The sequence below is a fragment of the Haplochromis burtoni genome, unplaced genomic scaffold (assembly GCF_018398535.1).
Source record: "Haplochromis burtoni strain Fernald_Lab_line unplaced genomic scaffold, NCSU_Asbu1 Contig_110, whole genome shotgun sequence".
NCBI classification, from domain to species: domain Eukaryota; kingdom Metazoa; phylum Chordata; class Actinopteri; order Cichliformes; family Cichlidae; genus Haplochromis; species Haplochromis burtoni.
The window spans coordinates 906,214-919,661 of NW_024582471.1; the positions used below are offsets into that span (position 1 = coordinate 906,214).

Consider the following 13,448-nt stretch of genomic DNA (forward strand, 5'->3'; position numbering starts at 1 on the left):
ACACAGCTCTTTATAATTCAACACACATCCTTACTGCAACATACATATTCTGCCTCCCACACACACACACGCACAACCTGACAAAAAGAGTGCGTGTACACAGCCATAAGGAAGAGTGCAGACGGACGTGCTCATCATTTTTACTTTACTCTTTGGTGATCATATATTCCTGTTTTGAAGAATGAAGGGAACCCTTAACTTCAGCTTTTGTGAACATTTCACTGCCTTCTAACTCCTTTGTTTGGTTTTCTGGTTTGAAACGTCACCGTTTTGACTCAGTGTGACACAGCGTTTGGATTAAAGGGAGGCTCAGACCTCTCAGTAGAGAGCTGAGCTTCCCCTCAAGCTACAACATTTTGAGTCAAAGGCCTAAAACAAGAGAAATAAATAGCCCAGAATGTTTTTAAAAGAGGGCAGGATGTTACACAGTGGTGAACAAGGCCCTGTCCAATTTTTTTGAGATGCATTGCTTCCAGTAATTCAAAATGTGCTGATATTTTTCTTAAAATAGCACATTTTCTCAGTTTACTCATTCTAAAATATATTTGTAAAATATAAAATACGGTTTTATAACATTTGCCCAGCTTTTTTTTTTTTTTTTTTGCCCATTTTTGCACAGCAGTCCAATTGTTTCAGGACTCAGTCAGTAATAAAGCCCTGCAATGTTTTTCAGTCTGACGACTTGCTGCCTTTGGCGATGGTGATGCTGTTCGACTTTCAGGACAAAAAGTTTTCTCCGTGTGAACGTCCAACGATAGAAGGGCAAGAACCCATCCAGGAAGTCAGGAACCTGGAGAAAAGTCTGCACAGGTGTGTGTGCGAGTGTAAAAGTCACATGCGAACAACAGAAGTTTATTTATGCATAACCAAATAACCAAAACTGAATCAAAAAAACATGAAAATGGGCTCTGCTGTGTTTTTACAGGTGTAAGACCAAGCTGGCTGCCTCTCTAGCTCGCTGCAGAGTGAAGCAGAATCTGCAGAGTGTTTCCTGCTTCCTGTCCGACAGCGTCAGGACCAAACAGCACCGAGCAAGAGGTCTGCCACTGTGCGCATGGATCGACACTCTCAAGATCAGGTAGGTGCTAGTTTCAGCATGATTTTTTTTTGGCTTAATGCAGCATGTGTTTAATGCCTGGTAAAGTTTACTGGTGGTTAAAGCAGAATACTGACATGCAGCTAATCGGAGGGCACTGGTGTCTCTGTATTACAATCTAGTCTCCTGTATCTGTACCTGGTGATGTGTGTCTCTGACAGCATGTTTTGTCCTCTCCCTGTAGTCTTGACGAGATGTGTGAAGCGTTACAAAGCGCCGGTTTGTGTCAAGCGGAGAACGAGACTGAACTCGTGGAGTTCACGTTCTGCAGGGACCCCCTCTGTCCCGACACACTCATCTTCTCGCAGCATCTTCAAGCTTGGCTCCAGCACAGCAGCCTCACCGCCACACGTGTGCTGAACATACAGGTAGAAATCTGGGTGTGCCTATATTTGAGTCTTAAGAGCTTGAAAAGAAGGTGAGAAGACTTCGTCAGAGGTTTTTGGAAGACATGTCACCTTTCATCCAAGAGTTTTCTTCAGTATTAAAAATTAAAGGAGGAGAGTCCCAGGTATTAGTCCCTTAGGAGGTGGCTGTTGACTCGCCGTTAATGTGTAGCTGAGTCTCCAGAGTGTACTTGCACTTAAAGGTCAAAGGTCACTCTTTCAGGGATGGCAAAATGGCTTGAAAGAGGAATATAAGTGACCATCATCGAACAGAGGTGGTGGCTTAGGACACCTGCTGTCACCCACCTACAATTTATGTCTTGAGATCCCTTACCAGACCTCAACCCCCACTCACACTACGCGTCAGGTGACATAAATAGCTCACATGGTTGGGTGGGACATGGTCTGACAGTGCTTTCCCCCAAAACCTCTGGTGATAATGACCCCTGCCTTTTTTCACCCCTAGTGGGGTGGGTTTCCTTCCTTTCAAGCTCTTAAGGCCACCATGACCAGGATAACTGAGAACCTGTTTTCTCTGGGGTGAGCACTTGAACATAACCTTAGCAAACTAGAGCAAAGAGCGGGGAAGAGTGCTGGACTCATGAGGTGTTCTCACACGTAAACTCAAGACAACATCAGGAGAGTCAGGTCAGAACAAAGTAGCACACAGCAGGCGATCTTTGGGATTGGGCACATTCTCACCACTGGAAGTCTTTAGTTTAGGTGAAGATGCTGCCTGAGATGTGGGAGGTGTGGATGCCACAAATCAGACAGTTTGTAGTAGAGAGCTGGCAGATTAAAGCCCCTCAAGTGACTCGACCAGGATTTATGTTTTCAAGCAGTGGTGCTTATTGGAAAATGCATACAGACTAAATCAAGAGGAGTGAAGCCTTTGCAGATGTCCTATATATCTGCATTCTTTCTAATGATCAGCAGCAGGAACTTGCTCTGGAAGCAGAAGTATGTCAGATTGCATAAAAGTCTATGAGATTAAAGCTATCCCTTACTTGATTTACCTTGGTAAATGCTTTCTTGATGGATGTATGGTCTCAGAAAAACCTTATGGTATTATTTATTACTGCCTGATGGGAGTCCTTAGTTTCTCAGTCAGTTCTAGTCATAACTGTGAAGTCTGGTTTCAAAGAACAAGATGGTGATGACCAACAGCTGACGTCATTCTTAGAGGGGACTAGAGATCTGCTTGTAAATCTGAAAGATTTAAAGTGAAAGCTGAAGGTAAGAGTTAAAAGCGAAAAAGGATTCAGCGAGAGATAAAAATCACTGCATATATTCAGTTTAAAGAACAGCAACAGTGGAAATCCAGCTCACTCACTGTTTTTGTCAGCTTTTCTATTGACGGTCATTTTAGGTCCAGATTTTTCAGATCATTAGCAACACGTGCATTTAGCGTGAGCGCTGCGTGCTCCTCTATAAAAGACTTAAATTAAGAAGGAAAAAGTTACAGGAATCGAAATCAGCAGAAAGAAACACACTCAGTCTGTATGAAGGCTGCCTAATAGTCTTTTTCTAGGTGGAAAGCATTTCACCGCTGTGCGATAAAGTGCAAGTTTTGGCCTTTGATCCAGGCTGACTTCCTGTTGTGATGTGAAGTCTGAAGTCTTGAGTTGAATGACTTGAATTCGATTAGCTGCACAGCGGTCTGTAAGTCCGGAGGGTCCAGCTTCTTTAAGGAGAAAGTAGTCCACCGATCTTGTGTGAATAGCAGACACACCTGTCTGTCTGTCTTTGTAGGACAGGAGCGTGTGCGTGGCAACAAGTGTGTTACGCCCCCTGCTGTTTGATAAAAACGACGTCCTGCTAGCGGGGGCCTTCTCGGCCATGACCGTGGCACACGTGGCTGTTGTGGCTGCTGCCCGCTCGGTCCGAGTGCTGGTGTGTGGCGCTGATCACAACCCCTCACACAAAGAGGAGATCCAGGAACTGCTCACACAGATGGACTTAAAAAGTGAGTCACAAACACTTCAGATTTACTGATCTGTCCCTGTTGCTGCTGATGTCGCTGTATTTGTCCTTTAAGCTTTAAAATTCATGAACCCTAACCCTGAGTTTTGAATATTACATATGATGGCAGCACAGTGCCAACACTAATCCGATCACTCACATGTTGCTCTACATCCTGATGTAGACGTTCGTGTCCTGTCACAAGCGTTTTACGGTCTGGATGACGGAGATGCCACCGTCCAGCGAGTAAAGGTGATCATGGTGCTGCCTCAGTGCTCGTCTTCTGCCCTCAATGACCCGGTGCCCGCTATCCACAGTGAACATGGAGGTAGGGAAATATAAGAGACCCCAACCTCCTGTTTCAATGAGTAAACATAATATATGTTGTTTTGTTTAACATTTGAATATTATGCAGTCATGTCCAAGTAGAGTTAAACAAGGGCAGACGTTAAACAGGTTCTCCTCTGCTGACAGACTGGGGTCTGCTGCCAGATTTGTCCCATGGTTCTGTTTCCAAGAGAAAAATAAACTCTCTGACCGCCCAGCAGGCGAAACTGCTGGCACACGCTCTCACCTGTGAGTAAATACCAAGCACACACACTTTTCACCAACCGAGCTACAACTTAAACACGTTATGTATTTTTATTCCTGTTGGTAAAAAATTCATTTATTTCCTTCATTCATCAGTCCCAAAGGTTCAGACTGTGGTCTACTGCACACGCTCAGTGTATCCCGAGGAAAACGAACAGCTGGTGAAGAGAGTGTTAGAGAAAACACACACTCACCCCAAACTGCTGCCCTACAGGTACAACAAACACACTCGGCTGCATCTTTATACAGTTGTCTGCTTAATAGGCATTTAATCCTTTTAGTCATATATAAATATGAAGTACTTTTTTTTTTCGTTTTATCTTTTGGCATCATTCGTTAATTTCCACAGCAAATAGAAATGGGAGCAACGAGCAGCCCATCTTCTTTTCTAGGGCTCAGCTCACCGTGCAATAACCACAGAAACCAAATGTCATTTCAGCTTTTTTAAAGCTAAACTGTTCGTTTTCTCTTATTGCAGCTGGATTATTATCTCTGAGTCCAAACACAGATGGTAGGACAAACCCTTGCATGAGGCTCATGTGAGTGAAAACTCACAAAAGCTATCAGATAAAGCATGCTGACATTGATAAATTCACTTTATAAGCTTGGAAAGCATGTGATTCCAGCGGATACGGCGGTTTGGGTCACCATTCCCGTGCACAGATTTCTAAATAACCTATTATTTTTACCTTTCTATAAGAGAGTGTGTGTGTAAGAGAGAGAGAGTCTGTCAGCAGGCTGATGACAGCCTAAAGGATCAGCTGCTGTTACCGGTGGGCCTGAGATTAATCCCGCAGTCGGGGTAAACGGGGCGGAGAAGATTTCAGAGTCTGTTTCATGCCTGCTGCTCCACAAAAGTCATTTTCTGCCATCCGTCCGCTTAAAGGAATCCAAATGTTATTAAATCAGCTCACATAAGCTCTTTTATCAACTTGCGTTAGGATTTTAAGCACATGTTTGATCTCTGTGTTTCCAGTATCTGTTCTGTGAAAACACAGATGTTTCAGTTGTTTTTACAAAGGATGACAGTGCACTGCAAACACAACTGCACTTCAGCGAAGTTTGGAGGAAGGAAGTAGCGATCAGTACATAGCCAGGTTTTTGACACAGTTTTTGTATGTTTGCCTCCACAGTGGATTTGAAATCAAATGGTAAATGTGTGATTGAAGCACTGACTTTCAGCAACTTGCATTAACTGTTTAGGAATGACCGGCACATTTATACTCAGTCCACAGAGGCTCGAATGTACTTAGACAAGGGACGAGCAGTTTCATTGCCAGGTGATGTCTGTTCCCCTGGTATTTCATGACAGTGTTGAACTTTGTATTTTATATGAGGCCCAAAGAGATGTCAGTGCAAGTGGGGGAAGCCGTCATTAGGCTGAAAAGCCATAATAAATCTATCACAGAGAGCAAAAACATCAACAGAGGCCACAACCTGGTATGTTCTTAAAAACAAGGAAATTCCTTTAGCAACACCAAAAATTTCTGAAAGACCACAGAAGTCAAACAAAGTGGGATGATGACAGAATTACAAACAACTCAAGAACACTCTGAGGGAGGCAGGTGAGTCCTTGTCAGGATCTACAATCAAGAGATGTCTCCATACAGACGGTTTATGACAAAGTGCAAATCACTGGTTACACTGAAGGACTGGACGACCTGATTAGACTTCAGCAGAAAACATCTAAAAGAGTCCACACAGTTCTAGGAAAACAGATTATTTGGACAGATGAAACCAAGATGAGCTAGAAGAGAAATATAGAAAAGGAGGGGAACTGCTTTTTTCCCCAGATAATGATCAGATTATCAGCATATTGACATGTGCATGTATGGCTGCCAGTGAAACTGGGTCATTAGTGTTTATTGATGCTGTGACTGCTGTGATAGAAGTAGCAGGATTTGTTCAGGGCAGCATGGTGGCGCGGTGGTTAGCGCCGTTGCCTCGTAGCATCACGGCCCTGGGTGTTTGCCATAGGTGCGAATGGTTGTCTGTCTCTGTGTTAGCACTGCAGGAAACTGGCGATCTGTCCAGGGTGCACCCTGCCTCCCGCCCTATGGTAGCTTGGATAGGCTCTGCCCTTCTCATTTAAAATTAAATTTGTCCAGTTAACGCAATACTTTTGTTAAACCCTCCAAATTAAAGCTAAAAGTCTGCACTTCAGTTACTGTTAGATTTAAAAATCCTCTGTGTTGGTGCACGGAGGCAAAACTGCAAAACCTGGATCAATATCAGCCGAACTGTACATTCTGCTTCCACACATGTGACTCCAGTCATGTAACTTAACATGTGAGCTCACAACCCATTATAAAAGCACGAGCGTAGTTTTATCTTAATAGCTTTTAGTGGAGATGAAAAGTTGCCCCACCAAAAATCTGACTGTGTGTGTAAACACTCGACATAAAGAGCACCCTGCTTTCACAATCAGCATTGCATTGAGAATTTTAATGCGAACGAAGGTCACATCTGCACATCGTCTCCATATTTCAGCAAGATTTAGACAGCGCTTGGTCTGCTGAGATTTCTCATTCAACATTTCCTAAAATATTGAATCCTGAAGGGAACTTGGACCAGAAGTATGGCCTGACAGCAACAGCTGCGAGGCCCATAAACAAGACTGTCCTTAGGCTGTGAACAGGACAATCTGTCAAGAGACACCACGAGAAGCACCTGATGAGCCACCCACTCCCATCCACTTACATACAGGAAACCTTTGTGCCTGGAAACTACTGCACTGACACTGAACTGCAGGATGCCCACGTACTGTTTCATGTGACTGCTGTTGCTTGTATATCAAGTAAAACTGCTAGCAACATTGTTTTTCAAGAACTTTGCCACGGTGCTAGAAAGTTTGAAGAAAAGCTGAGGCCGATTAAACAAATCCTGTTTTCTTTATTTGGTTGTCAAAATAATTTATTTCTCTTTGGTTCAATTTCCAGAAGCTGGCAGTTCTTGTGCGCGTTACACAACCATTTACTCACAGCAGGGGAGCTCCGAGTTCTGACGACCAAGTGCCAATTTAGGAAATTTGTTTGTGACTGAGGGCCGCACAGGAAAAATACATCAAAACCATTTAGCATTCGTACAGTCTCTGTTCAGAGAACTGCGATTTATGTTGGTATTTTTTACTATGGTTTACAGCCTTGGTGGTATTTTTATGACCCCTGCTTTATCAGTAGCTCTTAGGAGGTTTTAGTTGGTATCGTGGCTGAAACAGAAGAAAAACACCCCTATGGTTTCATATTTGATGAACTGTGTAGTGATCATCTTTCATTGGCTCATGAGCCACACACACTGTTCCCAAGGACCACAACTATGCATCCTGGGCTTACAGTAATCCTCTTCTAAATGCATGTGATGATGACGAATCAGTGTGAAAATGCTTTCTTTTTCTTCCCGTTCTGTACCGCTCCCTCAGGGTGAATGGTCCAATTTTCCCGGACGACTCCTCGTCAGGAGGCGAAACGGACTCACACAAGTTTTTCAGGCTCGAACCATCGAAGGTCACCAACGGCTGCTTCGTCGCCAGACTGTCCCGACAGGTGAGACACATGGGAGGAGAAAGCGTAAGATGAAAGTAAGAAGAGAATAAAGGACAAGGCTGCTTTTAAAGGACTGAGATTTTGTGATGTGTGTAGAGTATTTACGCGTGTGCGCGCGCATGCAGTTGCTTTGCAACAAGACCTTCTAGTAGTGCTGAGGCTGCACTTCTTTGCTGTCTGACTGCAGGGAGGTCAGTCATCTCTGTGAGCCTGCGCATGCACGCACACACAGTAGGTAGGTGTGTGTGTGTGTGTGTGTGTGTGTGTGTGTGTGTGGACCATTGTTCTGTAAAAACACTGCAGCAATATTCCAATATTCCATAAAAATGAGACAAGCTAAAGATGAAATGCCTGTGAGCCAGTGAAACATTTCAGTACTCCAGAGCCAAGATGAATGGATAATTCTCTGTGTCGCTCTTTCAGCCTTTCCTCCAAGCCCTCAAGCCTTGTTGCATCACCTCATTTGCCCCCTCCCCTTTCTTGCCTCTTGCTGCACTCATAAAAAGAGGGAAAAATACAACAGAAGGAGCTGCTGCTCCTTCGATCACCTGCAGCTCGAAAAATGCTGCAGTGAGGTCCGTAGAGCCACAACAAAAACGATTCAATCACGTTGGGTTTATAATGGTTTACTCATGTATAAAAATGCATTTATAGGAGTTGAAAGTAATATTTAGTAAGTCCCTAGTAACGCTGATCCTTTAAATCTATTGTCATAAAAGAATGTTGCAAAAGACAAAGAAGCTTTAAAAAAATTTTGCTTCTGCAGTGATGCAGATCTACATGCTAAATGTTCACATCTGGAAGTAAACATGGAAAAGATAAAGTAGCATCTTGAAAGCTGAAGGATGAAACGAGTTTAAAACTCCTCGACACCTTTGAGTGCTGAAGAAAAAACAAGAAAGTGCCTTTAAGTGAAATCAGACATTTGACAAGAAGAAAAATGACTCTTTATGGAGGCAGAAACGTTCATTGACATGCATGTACAAGTACACAACAAACCTGTTTGTGCAGACAGTAAACTCAAACGCTGGATGCTGTAGGACAAATGAGAGTGAGAAGCAGAGCAAACACCACCCGTGTAGTCTGCTTGTAGGTACTTGTCAGTGTGAACAAGCCAATTCCTTCAGCAGAGAAGCACTGATTTGAGACATGGCTGAAGGAACGGTTAATAGAATAACAGTTGAAATATAGCACATCCTGCACTCAGTTTGTGAACAAAGAGGACATAAAAGTTACCAGGAATCATTCTTAAATTGGTCTTTCTTCCTGGATTTGTCCCACAGACACACACACACAGAGTGTGGCAAGAGGCACAAATAAGATATTTGTAAGATATTTGTGTGTGTACATATATATATATACATACATAATAAAGACCAGGTGATTGATGTGCAGGAAAGGGTTTCATTTAAACGTTCTCATGCAGAATGTGCTGCTGGTTAAAGAATCATTTCTAATGCAAATCGTATCTTTCCAACACAAATGGGCACGCTGCTGCAGACACCTCTGTCCTGTCCAGCTCGCTGCGGTAATTTAAAATCTAATGATCACGTCTAATTGGATTGACGACCACTACAGCGACTGAACACAGAGCTGGGGCTGCAGATTTTGTTACACTGAAGAGATACCTCATCGATGCGTGCAGATACACAGAAATTAAGGAATGAGAACCCGTCCTCATAGACGAGGGGACAAACTGCACCTGTTCCACATCTGGGAGGTTGTTGAGCTCTATTCCCCTCTCAAGTATCTCCAGTATTTCCTCACAAATTGTAGATTTAGCATTTTAATTTAAAAATGTAAGGGTGTACACACGACTCAAGGAGCCGAGCTGGAAGCTCTGTGTGGTTATCAGTGCTGCTTTGAGCTAATAGCTGAATAACAATGAAGCTTTTGAAGTGGTCACATTTTCCTGATCAATCAATCAACCGGATAGGCGAGATATTTCGGCCTAGACCAAAGTGGTAGACCAATGATCTTGTCACTGAGACTTAAAGTAGACATTTTAATTAGAAAATGATTCATCAGCCTGAAACCTGAAATATTTTATCTGTTAAACACGTGTGACGGGCTGCAATCAGTCATACCGCTCTCCAGTAAACTGTAGTCTTCTGCATTTTACCACCACGTTGGCAGCGCAATTAAAGTTCTGAGGCTTATAAATGACTCAAAGCGTACAATGCTGTCAAAGTAGGAAAAATGGAAAACTGCAGAGACAGATTAAACTCTCAGGGGTGAATAGAAAATGCATTTGTAATATTTTTAAGCAGCTTTCATAAGAGAAGAGAAAGTAAATGATGATTCAGAGAGACTGTGACAGAAAACAGACAGAGCGAAGGTTCGGGAAAATTTAATGGGATTTCTTGTTTCTGCACTGCCGATGACAACCTTTCACTTCTATCCATATAACACTCAGGCTGTAACGTACAAAGTTCATTTGCAGTCCTGTGAAACACTGAGCACGTCCTTTTAGCAGCCAGGTGCTGATAATCAAATGCATTTGATTAAGTGATCATCAGTGATTGTGAGCGCCTCTGTAAAAGCAGAAGTTTGCATAATGTGCTGGTTTTGAGCATTCAGGTGTGTGTTTATGTGGATTTACTTTGAAGCCACAGGACCTGGGCACCTTGCAGTCATGGATTTTACCATGAGCTCCTCTGCACACTGACGTATTCTAGAGTCAAAAGTGAGACCATCTGTCCAACAGCTAAAAGATGGCCTAAATCGGGCCACGCAACAGGGCAGTGACCTCAAACACAGCAGCAAAGCTACACCAGCATGACCGAATGCCCGCAAATCTCAGTGAACTGAAGCAGCGTTGTAAATAAGAGTGGACTAGAATTCCCCCACAATGGCACGAGAGAGAAAACCTTTACTTAATCATTACTTTGGTTATTGCTGCTAAAGGTGGTTCAGTACATGACTGAATCGTGGAGTGTACTTAGATTCGCACGAGACTGCAGAGTCTCTGTGCAAACTTTCTTTTCCACAGGGTTATTTGTGTTTCAGTGTGATGGGGAGTTAGACATTAAAATGAATGTTGCCAAGGTGACTTCATGAAGTAGTTTTGATTACATCATTTTTAGACAAGAGTTATTAACTAACACCAACAAGCTTGGTTAGCAAGCTGCACGGAGTATAAATACACACAGAGATAAATACGATCTAATTTGCACAAAGTAACAAGAACTGAGCACAGACTTCTTCAGACAGCAAGACAAATTTACAAAACTTACAACGTGATAAAGATGCCCCCGAACTCAGAGTTGGTTGCCCATTTGTTTTATACTGAGCTTCTAATCTGTGCATTTCCTCTGTAACATGAGTCTGTGGCACTAACACACCTTCCAAAGCCAGTCTGGAGTGGCAGTGTGGGAAGCTACACTATGACAATTTTCAGCCCGAGGGCTTGTCAACAAAATTCATCTACCCCGAATTTATCGCTTATCTTCCCTCACCTTTTATTTATGTATTTGACTGGATTAATGGCCCTGAAGCTTTAACGCTGGATGATTTTTCGATTGGTCCTGTGTTTTCTGTCCAGATTAAAAATAGTTTCTCTACTATCCACACGGGATAACCTATAATTAATTTGGCAATGCTCGTACATCTGATAGGAGAAACCGAGATAAATTTCAGAGAACTTCTGAGTGCAGGTTGGTTATTCAGTACTTAAAGAAGAAAAACTGAAGTTTGACTTTGAGGGCTGGCAAACATTACAAACACATTAGCATTTTTGTTGTAAGCAGGGTATCATTGTGATGATAGCATTCAGTCCAAAACCAGCTGTTTTCTCACATGGGCATAGAGAGGAAACATAAGTGGTTGTAGACTGTGATCATCCTGGTGCCTTTCAGATGATATTCTTTATTTGCTGCCATGATGCGGTGTAAAAGCCTCCTCCCCCTCCTCTGCAAGTTCGCCTTATGGCTGTAGCTCATTTCCACACCATTGTGTTTTTATTGTGTAGATCTCCCCTGTGCTACGTTTCCCCCGAGACCAGTAATTTTAATGCATTGTGGCTTCACATTAAATCTTCAAACTGCTCTTTCTTCTTCAGGCAGATCCTACTAAGGTGGAAACAGTCCAAGATGTGCTGGCAAGGGCGGCGGCAAAGGGCCTCCTGGGCGGAATGATTCCCGAACAATCAAAAGCTGCTAAAAAGGGGAAAAGCAAGAAGAATCGAGCAGCATCAGCCAGCAGCAAACCTTCATCCTCCTCCAGCCTTGAGAGGGAGACGGGAGGAGAGCTGCCAAATGGACAAGATCCAGTCACACCTTCAGGAGATGATGAGGAGGAAAAAGTGGGCGAGACAGAGAAAGAGGGGGAAAAGAAGAGGAGGGGGCATAAAGGGCGTAAGCGAAAAGTCCATTCAAAGCAAGAACACTACTGTCTCCACGCATGAACCTAAAGGCCACAAGAAGAAACAGACAAAGAAAAAAGTCAACCAATCACATCACAAGAGGCGTCGGACAAAAAGCAAACCGAGACGAATACCTCGCCTTACACTAGCTTTAATGTCCTCTGCAAAACCCTCCAACCACTTGTCTCCAATCACAGCTCTGGCACAGAGGATGAGCATCAATCCAGCGTTTAAATCACAGCAGACATTACTCAGCACGCCTTCCCCCGCTGGAAAGCATCCTTCAACCGCTCTTCCTGCCATACCCACTCCCCAAACCGCCTCCACGGGACTAAACACACAGCCTGAAAGAGCACAGGAAACATCGAACGACGCTGCTAAACCAGCAAAAGAGGTGGTCAGAGCTGACAATGTGGGGCTGCCACCAATCTCCTCCACCTCTCTGCGCAGCAGGAGTGGCAGTTCTGGCTACAGGCCTCTGTCTGGGACCCTCAACTCCCAGCAAGGCAACATGTCTACGTCTTCATCCTCAATCTCTCTGCCTGATGTATAAAAAAAAAAAAGTATTCTCACTGATGTACTAACGCCACATCAAGTGCTTTTTAATTATTACAATATTTAAATTATTTTGTAGCCATTTCTGCTTAGATTTGTTTTTTAAATATATGTGGCTCACTCATAAACTAGATCTTCTAGTAATTTATGTTGACTAATACACAAATAAATTACTACTTGGGCCACAGTGAAGTTCAGTGAAGAGCAGGCTGCAGTATTTGTCAGGCACAAAGTGTAACTACTGACCTGATTGGTACCCATCTATCAGTCAAGGTGGCCACACAACTGAAAAATCAGAACACACTGATCAGAGGTACCTGCAAATTCATCTTGAAGTTTTCTGATGACTCTGCGGTGGTTGGATGCATCAGCAGGGATGATGAGACAGAGTACCGGGCTGTGGTCGACTCCTTTGTCACGTGGTGTGAGCAGAATCATCTGCAGCTCAACGTGGCAAAGACCAAGGAACTGATCGTGGACTTCAGGAAGACCAGGAAACACTTGACCCCTGTTTCAATCCAGGGGGTCAGTGTTGACATGTGGAGGACTATAAATACCTTGGAGTACACATTGACAATAAACTGGACTGGGCTAAAAACACCACAGCACTTTACAGGAAGGGCCAGAGTCGTCTCTATTTTTTGAGGCGACTGAGGTCCTTCAACATCTGCCAGAAAATGCTGAGGATTTTCTATGAGTCTGTTGTGGCCAGTGCGATCCTCTATGCTGTTGCATGCTGGGGGAGCAGGCTGAGGGTCGCAGATGCCAACAGACTTAATAAACTAATCCGTAAGGCCAGTAATGTTGTGGGGATGGAGCTTGACCCCTCAAGGTGGTGTCGGAGAGGCGGATGCTGTCCAAGATAAAGACAATGTTGGATAACACCTCCCACCCACTCCATGACATGCTGGTCAGTCACAGGAGCACGTTCAGTGAGAGACTGAGATTACCGA

The 13,448-nt window shown here is 43.6% G+C and overlaps 1 protein-coding gene across 1 annotated transcript in view; it reads left to right on the forward strand.

Moving 5' to 3' along the window:
• The window catches only part of LOC102308810 (putative methyltransferase NSUN7), a 29,149-nt gene extending 16,366 nt beyond the window's left edge, over positions 1–12,783 (forward strand). Inside the window, exons 5-13 of the mRNA XM_042223382.1 lie at positions 674–810; positions 926–1,078; positions 1,281–1,464; positions 3,235–3,448; positions 3,629–3,772; positions 3,919–4,020; positions 4,132–4,249; positions 7,454–7,577; positions 11,638–12,783. Of these exons, the coding sequence (XP_042079316.1) occupies positions 674–810; positions 926–1,078; positions 1,281–1,464; positions 3,235–3,448; positions 3,629–3,772; positions 3,919–4,020; positions 4,132–4,249; positions 7,454–7,577; positions 11,638–11,982 (1,521 nt within the window). The 3' untranslated portion in view covers positions 11,983–12,783. The remainder of the gene's footprint in view (positions 1–673; positions 811–925; positions 1,079–1,280; positions 1,465–3,234; positions 3,449–3,628; positions 3,773–3,918; positions 4,021–4,131; positions 4,250–7,453; positions 7,578–11,637) is intronic.
• Positions 12,784–13,448: the final 665 nt, after the last annotated feature.